General features: G+C 38.4%; 2 protein-coding genes across 2 annotated transcripts; one reads left to right on the top strand and one right to left on the bottom strand.

Annotated features, from left to right (window-relative positions):
* Window positions 1–1,388: 1,388 nt before the first annotated feature.
* LOC128745766 (uncharacterized) lies at window positions 1,389–2,096 on the bottom strand. Its single transcript, XM_053842843.1, has one exon. It carries the CDS (start codon window positions 2,094–2,096, stop codon window positions 1,389–1,391), a length of 708 nt encoding a protein of 235 aa, XP_053698818.1.
* A 4,363-nt stretch (window positions 2,097–6,459) lies between these two features.
* LOC128745765 (aminopeptidase N-like) lies at window positions 6,460–9,472 on the top strand. Its single transcript, XM_053842842.1, has 4 exons — window positions 6,460–7,478; window positions 7,544–9,121; window positions 9,185–9,263; window positions 9,320–9,472. The coding sequence occupies exons 1-4, from the start codon at window positions 6,460–6,462 to the stop codon at window positions 9,470–9,472; spliced, it is 2,829 nt and encodes a 942-aa protein (XP_053698817.1).
* Window positions 9,473–24,145: the final 14,673 nt, after the last annotated feature.

Below are 24,145 nucleotides of genomic sequence, written 5' to 3'. Positions count from 1 at the left end.
CCTGGCCATCAACGGCAGATGCGACTACTGCTCCCTGAGTATCAGGTCAATTCATGAGATAGAATCCCGAAGAACTCTTTCTTATGAATTGTGTGACACAGAGGTAGTGAGCCTGTCCATCTTCGGGATGCGACTACTTCTCCTCCAAAACCTGTACCATTCCATGGATGATTTTTCATATTAGACAGAGGATCTATATCCACTGAATTGTATTAGGTATTAAAGCAGTGAGCCTGGCCATCCGCAGGATGCGACTACTTCTCCTTCAATGCCAGAACTATTCAATGAATGATCATATGAAACAGAGGATCTCTTTCCATGGGATCGAAAAAGGTTTTAAAGCAGTGAGCCTGTCCATCCAAACACTCCATCCGAAAACTGTCAAAATCAGAATCAATCAAACTCTCCGATTGTCCTTACGGAAGATTTTCAGTGTTTATTATCGAATCTCCGTGTTGCGTCAGATAAAAGATTTTTCTGCCATTGCCGCGCATGTTGAGTAGAAATGTCTAACAGAACCAATTACGAACTAATTTTACTCCACCGAAGCCTTATCAAACATCCGGCTGTCTGTTTTTCTTTTTCTCGTCGCAAATATCAATTTGGACCAAACGAATTTCAATTTCCTTCTCATTCGTGCTATTCGGTCATTCATTTCATTCATCCATCCCTACTGTAAATTTCTACGTTCATTCTAGTCCTTTTAATCAACATCATTCATACAATTCAACCATTCCTTTCATTCTTCCTTCGCATTCATTCAAATCACGCACTCACATCAATCGCAACTTCATACTACACTATTTATGCTAGGGGCCCCTAATCTTAAACTTACTCTTAACATTGGCATCTACAATATGATGCACGAGGTAAACTCGTTCACTCGTCATGAATTTCCCGAAAACATCTCAACTCGTGAGAACAGAAAGTGGGAAACACACAGAATGACACTATTCACGTTAAGCGTGTAATGTCGACTGGCTGCGTACGTGCGCAGACTGCTTCTACAGTCTGCCACAACACCACCCTGTCGTCGACTTGTTGTTTACATGGTTCTGTCAGAATCATCGCAACATGGAACAGTTCAAGCAATTTGAGAAACTTTTTGGACGGAAAAGCAGCTAATATGGACAATTTTCGGTAAGTATTTGTAACTAATGGTTTTCCCTTTTGATTTTTCTTGTAGGTTCGACATGTTTTTAACGAAAGAAGGTATGCTGGCGGAAGAAGTAGACGATTAGTGTTAGTGTTTTTTTTTTATTAGCGGAATAAAGCTACACTTTCCGTGTTTCGTTTTCTTCTCTACAAATTATTTTTTTTCGGTACGAAATTTTGTTTTTCGACTCCATTTCGCGAGTTTTGATTAGTATTTCGCGAGTGATAATACGTTAACCGGGTTTCAAATGTTGCGCTGGCCAGATGCCGATGTTTTTACCGTGCAAATCTAATAGCTCATATGAAGAAGAGCCTATCTTAGCCTTCACTTTGCAAGGTATATACTGCGGACCGTATTTTGCATTGTAGTGATTTGCTGCACTGGAGGGCTTCATGTTTCTGCGATAAATCAATTGCCCTTCGGAGAAAGATTTTGCGAAGCGGCGATTACGCAGATTATATCGGTGCTGTGAAGAAACGTGTGCCTTTTCCAGATTTTTACGGACAGTGTCGAAAATACGGTCGAACATTAATTTGCGCCGATCTTGCAGCTGTTCAGGAGTGAGCTTTGCGTCACTGCGTTCGAGCTGGTGATCGACTCCGGCTTCGGAGAACTCGTGCCCGTGAGTTATGAAGTATGGCGTAAACCCAGTCGAGGAGTGCACACTGGTATTGAGGACCATTTCGATTTCTGGGACTCGTGTGTCCCAAAGACGCTGGTCTTCTTTGACGTACGTGCGAATAGCGGCATTGATTGTACGGTTTACTCGCTCTACAGGATTGGCCTGAGAGTGATACCGTGTGTTAAGCCAGTGGGTGATTTTAAAGTGCTCTAGCAAGCCTTTAAAGTCTTTTGAAGTGAAACTGCTGCCGTTATCGGAGATGATGATTTCCGGTACTGAGTTTCGTAGGAACCATTGGTCCTTTAAAATCGCACACATTGGGGAGCTGTTTACGTTTCTCGTGGGATGGATCATCACCCACTTTGAAAAGTAATCGCACACAACAAGCATGTGTTGATTACCACGTCGACTACGAGGAAGCGGACCAACGAAATCTACCGAAATTATCTGCCAGGGACGATTGGCAATTTTCATTTTTCCCATTTCAGGTACCACTGGAACAGAAGTAGCTTTTACTTCCTTGCACGTTCCGCATCTTTTCACATAATTGCGAATTTCGGTTGCCATTTTCGGCCAGTAGTATCGCTGCCGAATTCGCGCCAGGGTTTTATCATAACCGGGGTGGAAGATTTCGTCATGGCACTGATTCAACACCTTTTCTTTTTCAGCTGGCGGCGGTATTTGCTTCCACTCGAAACGTGAATCACAAATATCGTCGGGCACGGATACAAACTTGAACAATGGTTAGAGACACCTCACCCCTCTAAAGGAGTGGCTCCCATACAAATGAAAAATAAATTTTTGCATTACTTCTGAAGTAATGAAGCATATGGATCCATTACGAGGCAGGATTTTTTTCTATGATGAATTATGACACCTCCTCCTTTCAGAGGGGGGCTCCCATACAAATAAAATACAAATTTCCGTATAACTCGAGAACTCATCAAGCAAATCGAACCAAATTTGGTATGCGGGGGTTTTTGGAGGCAAGAATTTTTTCTATGGTTAGTTAGGACCCCTCCCTCTTTAACCCTCAATTGATCAACCAAAAATTCAACGCAATCTGATCAACCGGGTACAGGTGTGTGCCCACATAGTAATTCCATGATCAAAAGTGCTCCGATTTTCTCAAATATCATATGTCCAAAATTTAATAATTATTGACAGTTATTTGAGTCACCAAAAATGTAAAAAATGGGTAATTTAGATTTATCGTTTTGCGATTGGCAAAACTTTAGCTTATTTGAGTTTATCGATTAGCGTTTAGCGATTGGCGAGCTAACGGTTAGCGACGCTGAATTTCGGTTAGCGGTGCCCACCACTTGAAAGAGCAGTTCCACGTGAAATAGGTTTCCTACAGCTTATCCGAATACACCTTATTCATTCAACCTTTCGCTTTTGAATTGTCTATTCGAAAAAACTGGACAGACTGATTAGTTAGTAACTTTTTACCGCGTGAGTGAACATAACTGAAATTGCGACTAAAATAATTGAAAGTAGGGCACGAGAGGGTAGTTTCAGCCCATTATGCGATGAGATCTATTTTTTCGGCCTATGACCTAGTTCTAGTGGAAGAACAGGGGGTTTTGACGTTTTGACGTTCTTTAAATAAAAAATAGTAGATTACTTACAGTTTTGAGAAAATAGAGAAACATATTAAAATTGTATGTCGGCAAAGCATTTTTATTGGCGAAAGAAGAGGCAAATAGGTTGAATTTAGAAACCTGCTGAAAATACCCTTCCGTACCCTATGTTGTTTATATCGGAAGAGTTTTCAGTGGAGCAACTGGGGTAGCATATAAAAAAGACGTGTTTAAAATAAAAAATTAAAATAAATCCAACTTTTTCTCCGAATATCTCGAAAACGGCCTCATCTAGAAAAATAATTATGACCAATTTTGTTGTAAATGACATAAAGAATTGGTTTTTGTATTAAAAATTCATATATGAGGCTTATACAAATTTGAAAAAAAGTTTATGTCCTGGTCTCAAAATAGACCCCCCTCCCGGGCGAGAAAAAAAATAATAACATCAAACCTTTAATAACTAAACACAAGAGAAGAAACAAGCGTTTATTTTTCCATATTATTAAAAATTTAATACAACAATTTTGTACAGTACTTAACTTTTAGTTCAAACCAAACCAAACTTCAAAATTTTTCGACCCAAACACATAAAGTAAGCATCCTGGTAGAGATGAATCAGTTTGATAATAGTTGAGTGCTACAGGATCACCTTAGGGAGCCAAAAACGTATAACTTCATTTGAATTTTGCTTTGAACTTGCGTGTCAGTCGGTTAGTTACCTTTTTTTTTTTTTAATAATCCAAGTCCGTGTCACTTACTAGTTCAGTAACCATGAATTAGTATCGTAATCATGGTGTGAAAATGGCTGTTTAGGTCCCTACAACTTTTTTACTTGGCATATGCTGTGCTACCAACATGTTTTAAGAAAACAGATCTCTGAAACTATTCACGTTTGAAACCGCTTGTTTCTTGGTCAACCTTTTAGTCATGAATATCAGGCCATTCCTTAACTGATACTTGTTCTCCAACAATAACGTATTTACCTTTATATATTAAGGATGCAAACCGTTCCGAAAATTTCAAATTTCGAACACTTCAGTGACATCCTTTCTGCATGCACCCAATGCATGGTAAACAAACTGTATCTTTGAGTTTTACATTCCTAACATCCAAAATTGGGGTACGTACTTGGACACGGAATAAAACGACCGTACGACCGTCGTATTTCTATTTTTATCCTATCTAGTGCCTATAACGGGAAAAATAATTGCACTGCAATTCGGAATATCTCCGTCAAAAGCGGTACCGAATTTCACTCATATATTGTTTGATTGACTTTTGCCTCAATCTAATTCGGTTCTTTTAAAACAAGTTGAATCGAAATGGAACGAAATTTAAAGCCAAAAGTCTGATTGCAAGCACCTTAATTTTCGACGTCGGTAACTTAGGCTGTGAACCATTTCACGAAATTTTTAACTTTTTAGTTAAAATTTGACAGTTCGAAGGTTATTTCTCCTCGAGTGGTTAAAATCAGTTCAGAATGCGAACCATTTCATATTTGACAGATTGATAGATGTTTTACTCAATGAGAGCATATATAAGGTGAGGATGAAGATATGTTTCTATAACAGCGAATTTATTTATTCAGTCCAGGTTGGAATTGGATGAATTTTTTGTGTTCATTTGCTCCTATTTGATGGATAACATTTATCTCGTTGCATTTCGGGTTAAATAACATCCATACATCGATGAAAAAAAATTCCAGGAGAAATCAGTGAAACACATCGAAGCTCTTTCCTCACCTCTGGCATATCTCACTGACTCTCAAAACTTGGTTAAAAATAACCATGCTCCCGAGCAGGGTTATTTTCGAAAAACTATCGAACTGTCAAATTTTAACCAAAAAGTTAAAAATTTCGCGAAATGGTTCACAGCCTTAAAGGTCAAGCAAAATAGCCACCTGTGACTTGCAGCAGATACCAAAGTTAGTTGGTGAAAGAAAGTTGATCAAGACTAACGGGATAACTGCTTTAACTTTGTATATATTGGATAATTTAAAGATGTAAACTCGTTGTACTGTAAAAAATCTGCTTATCACTAAAAATGCAACATAATAATATAACACTTTATTTTTTTGCCCCTTCACTTTCCGAAAATGTTTGAAGGGGGGGCGACATAAACTTTTTTTTCAATTTGTATAAGCCTTACTTGAAAAATCTCAAGTTGGTAAAAAGTCATGAAAGTTGTTGTTCTACGAAGTCCATTCATGAAAGTTGCTCCATCTCAGAATAACTGTTAAAAGACTGCAAATTACTTCTATTTTTCCAAAAAATGTAAAAATGTTTAAAAATGGTATATTTTTGATATCTTAATTTTAAGTTTTATTTTCAAATATTTAAAAAATTGGTAAAATGTTTTTTTCAGTGCATATTTTTTCCTTGTTTGAAAATCAATTTTCTAAAACTTTTACTTAGACATAATTTTTTAACAATGGATAGTTTTCGAGTTACAATCTTTCAAACATAATACACATGAAAATAAATACACCCTTTCCAAAAATAAGTCTTGAATCAAAATGGCGCCAAAACCTGTGGAAGGTGCATATTTTCTCCTATCAAACACGTTTGTAAAGTTTCATTCAACAGAAAGGTTCAAATTTTGTCATTTAAGGACACGAACGCATTGTTGGCGTAGAACTATCTGAAATACTCTATTCTTCTCTCCAGACCACATGCTACCTTAAAGCTAGTAGTAGGTTATTGTGTAGCTAGCACTATTCCTTTTGAGTCTAATAAACTTTTGCAGCCAGATATGTTACATGTCGGGGCTAGCCACTAGCCAGGGGGTGACCTCAAATATGATGAGGAACGATTTTCCACCTTCTTGGTTTGTCTAATGTTGCTCCATAAATAGACAGACATATCTCTCCATAGATTTCATTTTTAGTCCTAGATTGGGACAGTCAGAGTTTTGGTATCAATAGAAACATCTAGTAAATTGCGCGATTGCATAATAAAATAATAAAATTAACGAAATCTCGAAGTGGTTTACTGATTAGATTAGACCGTCCAATTCGCATTTAGTTATCAGTTGCTGGTATTAATTGGGCGCCCGATCCGTTATATCAGTCAGTGTAATTTAATATTTGCCTAGGAATGTCACTTCTCAACTTGTTGATATTGTTTTGTAGTATTTCGGTAGGGTGGTCTAGGCTTAGAGACCCTAGACCACGTGTAGGATACGGTCTGCCTGATCTGATCAGCGTGGAAGAAGAGTGGAACCAGTATAAAATTGGCAGCAGGTCAATCGAAAGAAATCCTTTGGAAGAGCGATATCGGCTACCCAGGTACATCGTACCATATCATTATTGGATTCAAATTAAAACCGACGTGCATAACGGCAACCGGACCTTCAGTGGCAAAGTGGATATACATTTTACTGTAGACCAGCCGTCATCCTTGTTATATGTACACAATAGGGAACTTGGTGTTACTAAAGCCGAGCTGTATTCAATTCCAATTAATGGAACTGATCGTGTGTTCATAGAGCACCTGCAGTACTCGTTTGATCTAGAAAGAGAGTTCCTCGCATTTTACGTCCAGAATGCCACGGTACCTGAGGTATCATATATTCTTTGTATTGAGTTTGCAGGATTGTTAAGGAGAGATTCCGATGGTTTTTACATGGGAGAATACGTAAACGATGCAGGAATAAACCGCTATTTTGCAGCGACGCAATTTCAAGCCATAAGTGCAAGAGCTGCCTTTCCTTGCTTTGATGAACCTGCTTTGAAAGCAACGGTAGATTTGCAAATTATTCATAATCGAATGTACAATGCAATCTCGAACATGCCATTGTTGAGTCAAGACACTTCCGAGGATTTCGAAGATTTTGTCGTATCAAGTTTCGATAGAACACCAGTCATGTCGATATATCTTTTAGCATTCTTTATTTCGGATTTTGAATATTTTGAAAATGGAAACCAACGCGTATTCGCTCGACCCAACGCTATAGAAGAAGTGGATTTCGCACTTTCCGCTGGTATAAGGACTTTAGAAACAATGGATGAGTATATAGGAATTCCTTATTCAACTTATATGCCTAAGCTGGATCAAGCAGCTATCCCAGGGTTTGATGCAGGTGCAATGGAAAACTGGGGTTTGTGTAAATACGGGTAGGACCAATTTATGTTCGAAATTTTCTGTTTATTAATTTGTTTTTAAAATTACTTTGTCCCAGAGAGCAGTATCTTTTATACAAGCCATCTGTAACAACATTCCGCCAGATTACCATGATTTCAACGATTATTGCTCATGAGTATATACATCAATGGTTTGGTAACCTAATAACAAACGAATGGTGGAGCTACCTCTGGCTGAATGAAGGTTTCGCTACTCTATACGAATACTATGCTGCTCACCTCACATTTCCGGAGAATGAATTCTTTGAAATGTTTAATTCAGATGTGGTTCATTGGGCTTTGTATGCTGATTCATTGGAAGGAACTCGGCCAATGAGTTACAGCAGAGGAGCAGGACTATATCAAATCGCGAGCCTATTTGATTCTGTTGCTTATTCTAAAGCTGGTTCAGTGTTGAACATGTTTAGGAATGTAATTGGTGACAGCGCATGGCAAAGGATGGTTCTAGCTTATTTGACAGAAAACCAATTGCAATCCGTGAATCCAGCAGATTTGATTTCCGCGATAGAATATGCTGTGAATAGCACAACAATTCCAAACTCAAACACCACCTTTAAAGATTTTATTTATAGTTGGACCGACCAAGCTGGATATCCGGTCTTGGACATACGTCGAAACTATGTCAACGATGAACTCATTATATCCCAGGATCGTTTCTTCAACAATATGATTATTAACAACGACCCAACTGTGTGGATTGTTCCATATAACCTGGCAAATGAGAATGCGACTGACTTCGATAATATTGATTGGAATTGGCTGACGAGCAAAGCAATACGTCTGTCGACTAACGTATCAGCACAAAGTTGGATTATCGCGAATAAGCAGCAAATCGGATTTTATCGCGTTAATTACGATGTCCGAAATTGGTATCTTATCATCGATGCATTGCATGAGAATTACACCAACGTGCACAGACTGAACCGTGCTCAACTGTTAGACGACAGCTTTGAGTTGGCACGATCAAATCGCATTGATATGGAAATTGTGTTGGATTTAATGTTGTACCTGCAAAATGAGCTAGAATATCACCCTTGGACGGCTGCTAGCTCAACTTTAAGCTACTTCTATGGCCGACTTCGCGGAACCGAAAACTATGCAAACTATCAACACTTTGTTAGACTTCTGATTGCCCGGGTTTATGAAACTCTTTCGATTGATTTTGTTGATGATGAAGAATCTCATTTGCATAAATATTTGAAGCAAACCATATCAACGTGGGCGTGCACAGTCGGTGTTGAAGATTGTCTGATAAGGACACGTGATTTACTGTTGGAAGTGGTCGAGAAAAATAGTACGGTGCATCCAGATATTTCTGCAGTAACTTATTGCTTCGGCCTAAAAAATTCAACTACAGAAGCGTTTGTTTATTTATATAACATGATGAAAGCTTCCAACAATCAAGTTCATCGAACAATGCTTATTGATGCAATAGCGTGCACTGAAAATAAAGAGGAGTTGATTGCGCTGCTGCTGACAGCGATTGGTGGAAATCTTAGTGTTAATTATTCGTTAGCCGAGAGAAGAAGGGTTCTGTATTCAGTGGCTAACAGCAGCCGGAAGGGCGTGGATGCGTTAATTGATTTTTTGACCGATCTCTACGTATACGTGATTAAGTTAGTACTGTGTAGTGTTTGAAAATCTATTACAATGATATATTAAATTTATATTATTTTCAGTATACTTGGCCAAAGTACTCTAAACAATGCAGTGTTAAGCATCGCCACAAGGACCAATAATGAGGAAGAATTAGATCGGGTAACTGCACATAAATCAAGATAGAAAAAATGTTTCCTTACTTTTTAAATTTACAGCTGGAGCTTCTTTTGCAATCGCTTGAGAATGTGTTACCCACACCTGTCGCTCAGTCAGCAAGATCAACTGCCGCTCAAAATTTGGCATGGCCATCAACACGGGAAGGCCTGATCGTATCATCATTTTTAGAAAACTTAACATTTGATAATTGAAACATTTAATGAAACTCTGTGTAGTTTTGTGACCTCATTCTGTTACGTATGGTTGTTACTACAACTTGATAATTACTTTTATTTCCAGTCTACACGGGAATCAAATATTATCTTCTTAAAAACTAAAGTTAATTGTGTATGAGTGAATGAGAAATTTGTCCATTTAGTTTTACATCTATACTAAAGAGTTTACCAATAGGGATGATACAATATAGATAGTTCACGCCGTGTAAGTCCTCAACTCTTTACTATCTAAGCTAAGGGGATTTAAAATCAGTAAGGGTGGTTGAGAGAATAGTTTAAGATTTATTTAGAAAGCTTGGTCGTATAAACGAGGCTATATTCGGAGGTAGGTTTACCTCTAGACTACTGGACAAAAATAAATAAATTACATGAAATATTTCATCATGCACAGTTTCACGATAACATAATGTTTAGGAATTGTGTGCGCAATCACTCTTTAAAAATTACCCAGTAGTAAGCCGATCCTGGAATCATAGTCACAGGGTCTCTTGCTACTGAGCTTTCCCGGTACACACAGTCGAGTCACACTAAGGTATCAGTTACAGGTTAGTAGGTTTTTCTGTCCAGAGTTACGAGAATGCCACACCGCGTCTATTGCTAGGACTTCGCGACATTGCCCTCGCCGTTTCGCAGGAGACAAGAGAAGGAGATCGTGGGACGATAACCACCAAAACACGTTTGAGTTGGTGTGTTTATGAGAGTTTCAATCATCAATCAAAACTAGAACATGTCAATTACATATCATATCTGTCATTGTGACATTAACGGGAAGTGAGATGAGGGATGTGAGAGTAAATTCAACACAGATTTCGTTGAAATGCAGCCATACCGAAGAAAATAAAAGGGCGCGTCGGATTTTTGATGAAACAACATCTAGAAATGGCGGTTGATTTTTAACCGGCGATTGATTTTAAATCTGGCGATTAGAATGCCTGTGCAACCTTTGAAGTGCCTGGAACGGAGGAAAGGGCCTTCATCGAAGGATCCGCGAGGGTCAGGAAAAGGGATACGCAGATCGATCAACGGAAGAAGAAATACGGTAGGCTGATCCAAAACGGGTGTGGTATCTTCCATTCAGCGCTGTAATCAACCCCAACAAGCCAGGGAAAGTCCGTTTAGTTTGGGATGCCGCCGCAAAAGTTGATGCCATCTCACTAAATACACTTTTTCTGTCGGGACCTGATCTTTTGGAACCCCTACCACATGTATTGTTCCGCTTTCGTCAATTTCCAATTGCAATCTACTGCTGCTGACAAATGTTTTATCGGATCTGCATCGTTGAATCTGACCGTCAATACCTATGGTTTTTCCGACGAGATAGTCCTGAACAGGTTCCAAATATCTATATCGAGGAGTTGCAATTTTTGCAGCAACCTTTTCACCATCAACCGGGCTATGAAGTGGGGAAGGCAACATAACAAAGCGTACAATATAACTCTGGCCGTCCTCCTAACTAGTGCCTCCACGTGGCTATACTCGGTAATGCTCTATCCTTGAAATGAAGTAACCGAGCTAGGAGGTGCGCTGTATTGTGGCACCGGCTGCTTAATCTTACAAATGTAGTTTAGGCCAGCGGAATCACACGAGCCTTTATTGTATTAACTAACTGAGATTTTTATTCGTTGACAATCTGTTAGATGAATACTGGCACCAATGCCAACATGTGAAGGCGGGTGGATGAGCGGTGCCGTCTTACTGCTTACTGGATATGTGCCACACCACTGTAGAAGATAGAGTCCAGAGGCGACACCGGAGAGGGTGGAAAGGTCACGCAAAACACTGAATCCTACATGGAAATTAAATGAAAAGAAAACTTATCCTATTTAATTCTACTATGCATATTTTATTCTTGACAGATACGTATTTCGCCTACGACTTGCAGGATTCCTCAGTGTCTGTTTTCGAACTGAACTGAATCCTAGTCGGAACGGTTTACCAACTGGGGATGAAGACGACGCCAAACTGAAATTCTTTCGGATATCGGGAAAAGATCACTTTTACTTAACACTAGTTTTATTCAGCTATATTTTACACAACGTGGCACTTTCACTTAGTTCTTATCACTTGTTGTTACTATATCGGAGGTTAAATCGATGTTGACTCTAAGGCGGTTGAAATACTTCTTCCTCAGCATTCCATTAAACGCCCGTATTTATACAACACGGCGTGACGTTCCGGGCGTTTCGAGCAACTTCGGGAAGGTTCGATGAAATGTATTGTTGGCATAGGAAAGAAGTGCCTAGAATATTCGATGTACGTTGCTAGCAGATGCAGGCAGCTTGAAGATGCTTCTCGAATCTTCGAAAGCACGTGTTTCATACGATTGGCGGATTTTAGCGTATTTTTCGCTGTCGCGAACAAATACAATGAACAAATTAAACTAGCTGATTACACGATCTTACTCGGGCCCCTTTGTCTTTCAGTCTCTTGTATGTCTGTTGTTGTAATGGAAATTTTACTTGTAAATCTGTCTTCTTTTCGATAATCCTTATAAACCGGCACAGTTTTTTACGTTTTTGAACCTCCCCCTTGTTAATGGTCAGCCTATTCCCCATTTCAGAAATCCAGCCACTTGTACAACTGTTATACGCACCCCTTTGCCTCTTTTGTCAGCCCCCCCGATGATTCGTTTATGTCAAAAAATATGTGTTGACAAACGACATTTGATGAAGAGCCGTCCAGACGTTCCGGAGTTATGGCCTTTCCTCCTATGAAGCACCCCAACCCCCCTTTTTGTCAACCCCCAATGTTGATTCTCTTATGTCGAGGAACATGGGTGCCAAGATTGGTGGTGAACGGTCAAGGTGTTCTGGAATTATGGCGGAACATACAAACATACTCACGTTCACTTTTGTATATAGAAAAGATAGATTAATATACTAATGATTTTCCTTTCTTTTTTATGCGGTTCAACCAAGGCGTTTTGGCGTTTGATAATTTTCTGAAACCATCCTTTGGTAGTTATAAGAACTATGGAAAAAAGGGTCAGTCCCGGCGTAGTGCGTTCAAATCCCAACCCCGCATAAATCACGAAGATGATACACTCCAAAAGCGGATTTGAAACCCGCAGCTGGGCCCCAAATAGTCGGGCAGTTTTGGACCACCTGGGTGGAGGGTCAGTATAAATTATAAAAGAACTGAATTTAGCGGGGAGTGATGGCACAGAGCGGGTGTTGGGAATGCTCTTGGCAGTCTACCGATGATGTACTAAGCTTTTCGATAGCTTTTCAAAAAGAGATTGCGGCACTCATCGATTCTGCAGCGAGACCAACTAAATGACACGTTCTCAACAACAACAATACTGTTCAATGCACTTCAGTTGCAGCAAAAACGAAAGTCGCACCTTGCAACACGCTACAGTTCGGTGGCTTGAGTTGATGGCTGCACTTCTTGGAGTTTGACTCGCAAACTTCGTCGCTGATGGCTACGCTGTGTATGTTCGCCGACGAATCTTCTAGGCCGTTTCTAATACCTATTAGCTTGGATTGGGCCCGGGCACCGTCGCTATCGTCAATTTGCGAAATGTGTGAAAGTCAGCAGCAAACGTGAACGATTGGAGATGGGTGGCAAGTAAGCTCAATGTGGCGGATGAAGCAACTAAGTGGGATAAAGGCCCTTATTTTGAGACTTCCAGTCGCTGGTTCTACGATCTGCACAACTTTGACGAGTTGTGTTGACCGCAAACCGTATCGGAGATAGTTTCTACTAATCTGGAGTTCCGTCTATGCAGTCTTTGACCAAGAAAATCCTGACTCATCATGTAATGCAAGGACGGTACAGTTGCAAACATACGCGGTAGATATCAATACTGTTCAAGACAACAAAAATTTGCCCGTTAACAAATACCAACCAGTCAACAGCTCCAGGTGTTGGTAAAAGACATGACAAACCGATGTTAGTGGTTTAAAATAAACAAAAGCTCGATCCCTCGATCATCGGATTTCCATTCCGCTGCCTGCAGTGTGACTGATCTTCTTCATCAAAGGTTTTTGCTGTTTGTCTCTTTTATTCAAGTTGCTGATAAAGTATTGTCAGCCAGCATCTTTGGCTCGAGCAGCACGTCAGCCAACAAAGACATATTTTATTGTATACCTGCATCACCAACAATAAGCGCTTGTGAGAGCGAGTGTGTATCAAAATATACTCTCACCGAAAGTTATCCTTCTCAGTGGTGTGAAGGGACATTCATTTGTCCTATTATTTTGTTATCGTGATACATTCTGGTTGCTACGCATGTTTGTTTTATAGGCACAGAATAACTGGTTTACCGCTCTTTGGTTTTGTCGGTTATTTCTGTGTATGAACAATGATATTTTGATTCCCTGACGAATATAAAATGCATCCAGCGCAAACAATTTTACCCCTGGTAGTATTCTTTTCTATGTAATGTCAGCCTTGGACATGACTACTGAGCTGCTGACAATGTTCGTCTTACTCTTCATTCATGAATTGCAGTGCTGAATGATTGCTCGACTGACCTGTCAATTTTCTTGCTTTTGACTGATATCTTAGCTCTCCAGCCTGCTTTTTTAAAATCAGCTAATACCCGGCTGAAGGAAATCAATTAAAATTTCGGATCAATGTTTTGTTTATCAACACAGTAGTACAAAAGTATCAATGTTTATGTTTGTTGTAATTTCGTTTGCCATTATCTGCAGTTTAAAGTGAATGAATGATTCATATTTGATTTCATTTAGTACTGTCGAGAATGAATGAATGTAGAAAACAACACGAACGCAAGTGATTCGCTCGAATCGTTGGTTTCAGATTGGTAATGCTGAGTTCATTCCATCTGTACTAGAAACATCAAAGAATGAGCAATATATTGCATCAATTCAGGCGAATTGCAATAATTGAATATGAGATTTCTAATCACCGCTTACAGTACATATACGTGGGGGTTACCTATGACTTGTCTACAATGAGCTTTCTGCTGTATTCGACGTTTCATTGATAGGCGGGCCTCTTGAAGCGGCGGAATAGAAAACGCTTACATCAATTCACTTTTACTCGGCTCTTGGCGTAAAACAATCAGCCAGCATAAAGACGATCGATTTGGCTAAAGCTATTAGTAGTACGTGGCATATGATTTAGCACAGCGAACTGAGTACGGTGCAATGGAAGCCTAAAGAAATCAACTCGTCGAGTATGCCTTGGTGGAACGTTAAATCGGACTCGACTTAGGGGCTCCGGGCTGTCGATATTACCTTCTAGCAGATCAAAAATGAATAGTTGTTGCAGCAAAGTCCTCCTATTCGCTAACGTTGGCAGGCGTATTAAAGCGCATCGATGTTCGTAAGGAGGCAGTCGAATTGGATTATTCCAGGGCAGCAACCGCAGAGCGTACCGAACGAAGTGACGCTGGATTCGTTCGATCCGGTGGTAATGGACGGCGTGGTAGGGCGCCCATACAAGTGCCCCGTACTCAAGGATACTGCGTACAACCGCACAGTAGAGAGACTTCAAGCAATAGAAAATGCTGGATCAAAGAGTATCTTCCTATTCTGACCAAACGAGGGAGGTGGAGAAGAAAATGGTGCAACCCGGAGACATAATTGTGGTCATCGACGAGTCTAGGCGGAATGCATGGTTTAGAGGAAAAGTATTAGCAGCGGTGGTTCCAAAAAAAGACGGCAGAGTAAGACAAGCAGTTGTTCAGCGAGACGAGGAATGCTACTACTGGCAACACTTGTATGACCCAATGAGTGAGTAACTCCGTATTGTTACGACTCGAAGTGACAAACTTCCGTCAGCGTATCAAGTTTGATGAGCCGTCAATTGCGCAGGAGAACGAAAACAAATCACATGAAAGACAGAGACATTGCCAACTAAGCTAGAGAAACGTAGTTTACATATTATAGCGCAAATTAATTTTATCCACCTTTTCGCGCGCTTAATGACAGCTAGTGGGTATAACCTTTCGAAAATATTAAACGCTTCTGGCAACTCTGCTCTCGTACACATGACCGTTTTACGAAAACAATCAATGGTGAAAGAGTCAAGTTGACGTGAGCAGAGTTGCCAAAAACACGCAAATATTTTCCGAAGTTTGAACCCATTAGCCGCCATTGGGCACGCGAAAAGGTGGATAGTTTTCACATTATTCTCTGTATTCTACATCGAGGTGAACAATCAACAGGTTTTCTTAACATAGATTTGTCTCTTTTGCTAAATTTATTCTTAACTCCTACTTATGTGCTAAGATCATACTACATTCTAGTGCCCATTTACAATCTTATATTCTTCCTAACCTATAATTGAATTTGTTCGTGGAAGAATAAACCTAGGTCACTTAAGTTTACTTATTTCTAAATCGAGCAAAGAATAAAATATATGCCTATTTGAAGCTTGAAGCACTACGCTAACAAGAGTCGTTGCAAACTTCATTTCGTTCGCAAACAAGTTGATAGTTTACTGTTTTGGATTAGTTTCCAGTGCTCAAGCGAGACTTCAATCTATAGAGGAGTAAAATATTGTGTGTCGCACTTGCGAAAAGCCATAAGAAATTTCCTGTATGGTGAAAATTTGTAACCCATGTTGCATGATTACACCTATTTTGTGTAGAAGGCACCCGTTTTCTGATTCCTTAGGTTGACACCTTGACGTAGCTTAATTACTCAATTACGTGAAGTTAATTTACCTCCAGTTGATTGCATAATTGAAAAATATGACGGTATCGTGAAATATAATGATTTCGTTGATGATAGTGATTCACGGTCATTTGGCTTCTGATGATTGCTTACGGTTTTATAGTGTTTGATTGTTAAATCTTCTTCTTTAAATGTATACAATTTTGAACATTGCATAATAAGTAGAAATGATTATGTTTGATGATTATGTTGGCTGTGAAGTCTGTCGAACAAAAACAGAAGGTCAAGTTCCGAAAGCGGAATGTAGCGTCAAGGTTTTGCTTTTTTATTGTGTTTGATCATTAAGAGGTACATTAGTGCCTTAAAAATTAAAATTTCAAGAAAAATCTGAACTAATGAAACAAATTTATTCAATTTAGCCAAACACAATAATTATTCAGTGACTTGAGAACGGCTTGGTAAACAAATTAACCCGTTTCGCTTGATAATAAAAAGATTTTCATCAACGCTTCAACTAGAGTACTAGAGAGGAGTAGTCAACAGTGAGACAACAGAAACGGGAATAATTTGGCCATAAAGTATGCAAGATCCATGATATTTTCATGGTAGGGCAGAAGACCTATTTGCAGTCTATTAGGCAGCTTGAACAATATTCATGAATTATGTTAAAACTCTATTCGATGCAAGTTTTTCATACCAATTTTTTTTGCTAACATTTACTGAATTCTGAATATATGGATGCCTTTTGGTATTGATAAAATGTTTTTAAATTTGCATTATAGGCTAGGGTTACCAAGTCTGAAAATTACAAAAACCGGCCGGTCGGTCCTGCCTTGAAAAATGCGGGGGGGGGGGGAGGATTTGTCTGTAATGTGTAATGTGCGTCGAGATAGTCACCGGTAGCATGTAATCGGCATAGAGAGAAACTGGGAGTCGGTTGACAGTTTCCCATGTAAATGATTGAAGATAGCTAGTTTTTGAATGACAACTGCTTGATTTTGGCGCTAGTGGAAAATTTAATGTATATTACTGCCAGAAGCAAGGTATTATCACTGCAAAACTAGCTATCTTCAATGATCCACTGTTCAGGATTGCTAATAAATTTATCAGAATATTTAACAAATCAGGCAAAAAGTACAAATCCGGCTTCAAAAGTCGGAAAACCGGCCTTTTTGCCGGATTGACCGGCCACCGGCTTTGCAAGTGAAAAACCGGTCTGGCCGGCCAAAAACCGGCCACTTGGCAACCCTATTATAGGCTCAAAAATTTATGAGCTTGCGGCGACTCTTTGAGGTAGGCTTGGGCGTTGGGCGATACTGGTAATCGATACACTCGGTATCGATACCTTACCCTAAAGTATCGAGTATGTTAGCATCGATACCTCCGGATACCAATGAGTAGTGGTATCGATACTTTTTAAGTGATACTTATAGGATCGTTTGTTTTTTTCTTACGTAAGGCTAATTTAGACTAACCGTGTAAACAGGTGGCTTAAGCCCCAAACACAATGCATACGGATTTTACTACGTTGCGGCAATTTGACAGTATTTACTTGGGTTTTCTGTCAAATATCCGCAACGTAGTAAAATCCGTATGTATTGTGTCTGGGCCTTTAGCGCTACTATTCGTGAAACGACCACCCACCAACATTTACGGTTGCCTAGCATGAGACCCTCGTTAAGAGAGGTTCCTTTTATTCCGAGTTCGGGCAGGGAAACAAGTTGGCAGATTTAAAACACCATGCGCTCGGCATGAAACGTCGGATGACCATACCTACCCGAGCAGAAGCGAAGAGCAAAATAATATCAAAATGGTTATGGAAACCGTATACCTCATATCAAAATTTGGTCTTGTTTTGGCTGACATAGCTGGTAAAATAACAAAAAATAATATCAAAATTTTGCTCCTTTAAGGCCAAAAGAATAACTACTTGTGTTATTTGAATAACAAAGCAATAACATGACTGTATTCAGAGTTTGGAATAACATATTTTAGTATTATTAAGGTATTGAATAACAAATGCAGTAGCCTATGAGATAATAAAAAATCATTTTATAAAATATTTATAATTTAAAATCTCTTTAATCAACAAAATAAAATTTTATTAAATATATCGAATGTCATTTTAAGGTCATAACATGATATGATAACCAAATCAGTTAGTAAACTCATCTTACAACCACTGTTTTAAATATCTACTCAATAAGAAAATGTGTTATCAATGTATCTGTATAACTCGAGAACTAATCAAGTAAATGGAACCAAGTTTAGCATGTGGGGGTTTTTGGAGGTAAGAATTTTTTCTATTGTGTACTGAGACCCCTTGCCCTTCTAAGAGGGGGAGTGAGGGGGGGGGGGGTCCCTATACAATAAAATACAAATTTTTCATAACTCTAGAACTAATCAAGCAAATGGAACCAACTTTGACATGTGAGGGTTTTAGAAGGCAAGATAATTTTCTATGGTGTACTGAAACCCATCCGTCTTTTAACAGGGGGGCTCCTATACAAATGAAACACAAAGTTCCTCGTAACTCAAGAACTATATAAGCAAATGGAACCAAAATTTGGCATATGGGAGTTTTTGGAGGTAGCAATTTTCTCTGGTGAATTAGGACCTTTGCTCTGTTTAAGAAGGGGGATCCCATAAAAATGAAATACAAATTTCCTCATAACTCGAGAATCAATCAAGCAAATGGAACCAAATTTGGCATGTGGGGTTTCTTTGGAAGCATGAATTTATTTATGATGGTTTGAAACCCCTCACCCCTGTGGTAGGAGGATAAGGACTCTCATGAAATAAAACAGAAGGCGTATGTGCCATATTTTCTGCTATGTAACAAGCGGTAAGGTGTGAAAGTAAACTAGTTAAACCTTCTCGGAGCAAAAGACGGTGAATCGACGCCGCTAACTTACTTGCCTGTTGCCATTCATGTCAAAAGAGAAGGACATTCGAATGACACGTCATTCGGCTTTGGCTTCAATGAAGTTTTTGGAGCGTCTTAGTAGAATACGAAACCTGGAAAGTTTTCTTTTTATTTACTTTCCAGGTTTGGCTTCAATGTTATTTGTGCCCTTTTAAAGGCCACAAGCGAGTTAAAGTAAAATAATTGAAACATATCAAGCTACGCATAATCATATTTAATACAATAATCTGTGGGCTGGTCCTTCATTACTATTTCAAACTTTATGATGCACACAAGTGATTTTTAAAAGAAATCTCTGTCTCAATGGTTGCAGGCGTTGTACTTATGAACCCCCGTCCACGTATTTTCAAAGCCACCATTGCATTCAATGAATTGAATCTGATTATTTCACTCTTCTCTTTTAAACATTCACCTGAACAATGGCACTCAGAGATTTTTATAAACATGCTGACAAAATGACGCGGGATTTTCGTAACTGGCTAAGTCTAGCTTCCACATGATTCCAGCTTCTAGCTGATTCCGGAGTCTGCCTCTCTGGTATAAAAAGGACTCAAACTATTAGAACTCCACCAACGGGGTAACATAGTGCCAGCTCGCATATATAAAAAACCCGAATTAATCCACCTAGCGGCGTTACCTAGCCTTTCTACTGCCACAATCAGCATTATTTAATTGCTCAGGAACATCTATAATTAACTTGACTATATTTTTAAATATCCGTTCCGTATTCCTCAAAATTCTCATTTGCCAGTAAAATTCACAACGTATTGCGTAGAGCAATTATATTTTCTTTTCTTGGGTGCGTAAATACTTGTAAACGTCATTTATGTTACTTTATGAACACCTTATTTAGTTTTATAATATTTACGTGATTTATAGAAAAATAATGTAGACACAAAAGATAATTTTTGCAGACTTCAATGAATATATATAGAAAATTAGAAATTAACCCTCTAACGGGTCTACAGACGGCCTTAACTTTCGGGCTTCAGAGCCACATACGAAACTTGTTTTGAATTGACAATATGAAATATGTGTTTATAGCAGATTTTTTGATATTTTGATATTTTGATATTATTACCATGCGTTCAAAAGTTAGCATCTTTGAAAAACAAGAGTTCAGAAAAATTATTATTATGCTTCGCTTTTGAAGAAAAAGGAAATCTACAACAAAATGAATAATCTCAATATTTTGCTATTAGTTTGCTTGGCTTGAATTTTGCAATATGTATCTGAATTAGAAAAAATAACTGAATAAAGCATTAGATATGAAAAAGAGAAATTGAACTTTTTCTTAGCTGGCGCTCCTTCAGATAATTATTTTTGCATGAAAATCAAAACTTAAGCTTCTTTTGAATGTAATTTCATGAAAAGATAGTCATTAGCTTGATCGCATCGTTTTTCCAATGTATCCCGTTAGAGGGCTAGGAAAACAAGATGAGGTCGAAAAATAGTGCAAAAGCTGCGCCATAAACATGCTTGAGAATGGGAAATATGATCGATATGATTTCCAGTGCTTGTCATTTTTGATTTATATATTAAAACATGATACATGACATAAGACATCTGTCCTTTAAAATGTCACTAACGAAAATAAATCTTACAAAATTACTACCGTGCAACGTTTACTTCTTATTTTTCATATAACATTTCTAAGCTCTAGTATCTATTGATTGAAAAGGGCAGCTATTGATACGGAAAATTTGTTTGAAATTTGTATAAATTTATTTGGAAAAATCAATTTACTAGTATTTTTAATCCTATCACCACTATACCTACATGCTTAAATTAACGGCTATTCTTCGCTTTTTGCTTTTCTTGTAGAATTGTGAGCAACAGCAAGTGAAGAAAATGACAATTGAATTCTGAAATCAAAGAAAAGAAAAAGCTTTTCGATTGAATCCCACTATTTAATATTTATTTGCAACAGATACGTAGTTCACCTACGACGTGCAGGCTTCATCAGTGTCTTATTTCAAAGCGTATACGTATCTGTCGCGAATAAATATTAAATAGTGGAATTTAGTCGGTAAAAGTTTTTTCTTTCCTTTAAATTCAGAGTTCTTATTTCAATGCAAATTTAAAAATTGCAAATTGTCATCACATACACACGTACATACACACCTACATACATACATACATACATACATACATACATACATACATACATACATACATACATACATACATACATACATACATACATACATACATACATACATACATACATACATACATACATACATACATACATACATACATACATACATACATACATACATACATACATACATACATACATACATACATACATACATACATACATACATACATACATACATACATACATACATACATACATACATACATACATACATACATACATACATACATACATACATACATACATACATACATACATACATACATACATACATACATACATACATACATACATACATACATACATACATACATACATACATACATACATACATACATACATACATACATACATACATACATACATACATACATACATACATACATACATACATACATACATACATACATACATACATACATACATACATACATACATACATACATACATACATACATACATACATACATACATACATACATACATACATACATACATACATACATACATACATACATACATACATACATACATACATACATACATACATACATACATACATACATACATACATACATACATACATACATACATACATACATACATACATACATTACACAAATTGAATACAATCAACATTTGATTGATATGTTTTGATTTCACACGTTTTAACGGTTTAATATACGGGGCTTAAATGTTAAAGTTTGAATAACTTTTGAATGAACCGTCCGATTTTAAATAACTCGGTTTCGTTTGATAGATCTCAGCAGTAATTTTCAAACAATAATAAAATGTGTGATGGTTTTCATAAAATTGATGCTTATATGTTACAAAAATATGTTTTAAATACTATTTTTTCACATTTCTTTATGTAACTTTCAAACTACAAGTCCACTCGTCATGAAATTTGGAAGTTAAGGGTTTGCAAGGCTCCCCTTTCATATGCAATCAATTTTGTTCAAATCGGTTGAGGAACCTATGAGATAATGAAGTCCCATATTTTTCGTATTTTTATACATAACTTTTGAACTAAAAGTCCGATCAATATGAAATTCAATAGCGACCTATGGGACACCTAGACCTTCCATTTGACACTAAGAACATTAAAATCGGTCCAGCTATCTCCGAGAAAAGTGAGTGAGATTAAAAAGCGTCACATACACACACACACACACACATACACACACACACATACATACACACACACAGAAAATGCTCAGTTTTCGAAACTGAGTCGAATGGTATATGACATTCGGCCCGCAGGACCTTCTTTCCATTTCCGGTTTTCCGAGTGATTTCTATACCTTTATACTATATATTTATATAGTAGAAAGGCAAAACGTGCCTCGAAATGCTGGTTCCTGGTTCCGCTACTAACCTTTGAGTGTAGAGAATAATTCGAAATGATAACATTGCATAAATTATTTTTTAGTATACTGTTTAGAAATTATTATTTCTCATTGTCAAAAACGCTTATTGCAACAAAGTTGATCTATCTTTTCATTCGATTTTTTTTTGTTAAAATCTGCGTAAACAGATAACCCTACTAGCACGGTTGTCATAAAGCTGTTATGGTAACCGAAATGTGACTAATTTCAGTCGTAATCCGGTCGCTTCAACTAAATGGACCTAAAGTGTGCAGCTTGAGAAAGAACTTAATGCAATTCTATAATTGATTTAGTATTGGTATTTACTCAATATGGTAGAAGCTTTCTTGGCGCCTTGCCTTGCGCATTTGTAGTAGTGTAAATGATCAGTTCATCAGTTTGTTTAGGCTGGAATTAAAATCGAAATGAATTTCTAGCTAGTGGCATTTTAGTCGGAAAGTTGCGATTTTCGACCAAAACTATTTTTATTTTTGACGGCTATATTCGATATGGCCGCCATGTTGGATTTTATCCCGCCATTTTCACCATGATCCCCTCAACCGATTGTAATTTCAAGCCCACCATTGGAAAGTTAAAAATAATGCCTCAGGGGTCCCAAAGCAATATTGCTGCAAAATCTCCCCTCTATGTATAAAAAAGTTGATTCTAGTACCTACTAGTTTAACCATCGCGAAAATAATTCAATGATCGATAATCGTGTGCCTCGTTATTTTGTGCAACCTTTCTTCTAGTTAACAATGGTGATTGCTGCGAATTGCTTAGCCGAGTACGATTCAACGTGCCTCCAAGGTTCACAGTTGTTCCAGTAGTAGAGTTAGAGTTTTGATTCTCAAACTAAATCTTTGAAAATTAATTGCTGTTATGAGTTATAGAACTGGCTGGTAAACGGCTGAATAATGCGTACCGTCGGTGCCTTGTGCACGTGTAGGCATAAAATAGACCCTACAGTGGTTCATAGCCTCTTATTCAGCAACTCCTATTCCTACCGCCTCGTGGTACCAGCCGGGATACGAGCAACTTTGGTGGAGATCGGGTAACCAACCCCGGTGGAAGCCAAGGTCGTATGCTGACAGGAAAGGAGGGCTCTTTCGAGCTTCGTTGGCCCTCCGGCGAAACAGGGGGTTGGTGTAGCAGGCTTTGCAAGCCGTCGAAGAACAAATATATTCTTACTGGAACAATCGGAATAGACCCACGCGACGAAAAAGGACTATGGATTGGAAACTCGGGACGTGGGACTGCCGATCTCTCAACTTCCAAGGGAGCACTCGAGTGCTCTCCGACGTATTGAAGAGCCGCAAGTTCGACGTCGTAGCGCTGCAGGAGGTGTGCTGGAAGAGCTCAACGGTACGTACGTTCAGAGATGGACATACCATCTACCAGAGCTGCGGCAACACACACGAGCTGGGTACAGCTTTCATAGTGATGGGCGAGGTGCAGAAACGGGTGATTGGGTGGTGGCCAATCAATCCTCGAATGTGCAGGTTGAGAATCAAGGGCCGATTCTTCAACATAAGCATCATCAACGTGCGCAGCCCTCACCTCAGAAGTACCGATGACGACAAGGATGAATTCTACGCGCAG

This window comes from Sabethes cyaneus, chromosome 1, assembly GCF_943734655.1.
Source record: "Sabethes cyaneus chromosome 1, idSabCyanKW18_F2, whole genome shotgun sequence".
Lineage (NCBI taxonomy): Eukaryota > Metazoa > Arthropoda > Insecta > Diptera > Culicidae > Sabethes > Sabethes cyaneus.
This window is presented reverse-complemented; position numbering and strand designations above follow the sequence as displayed.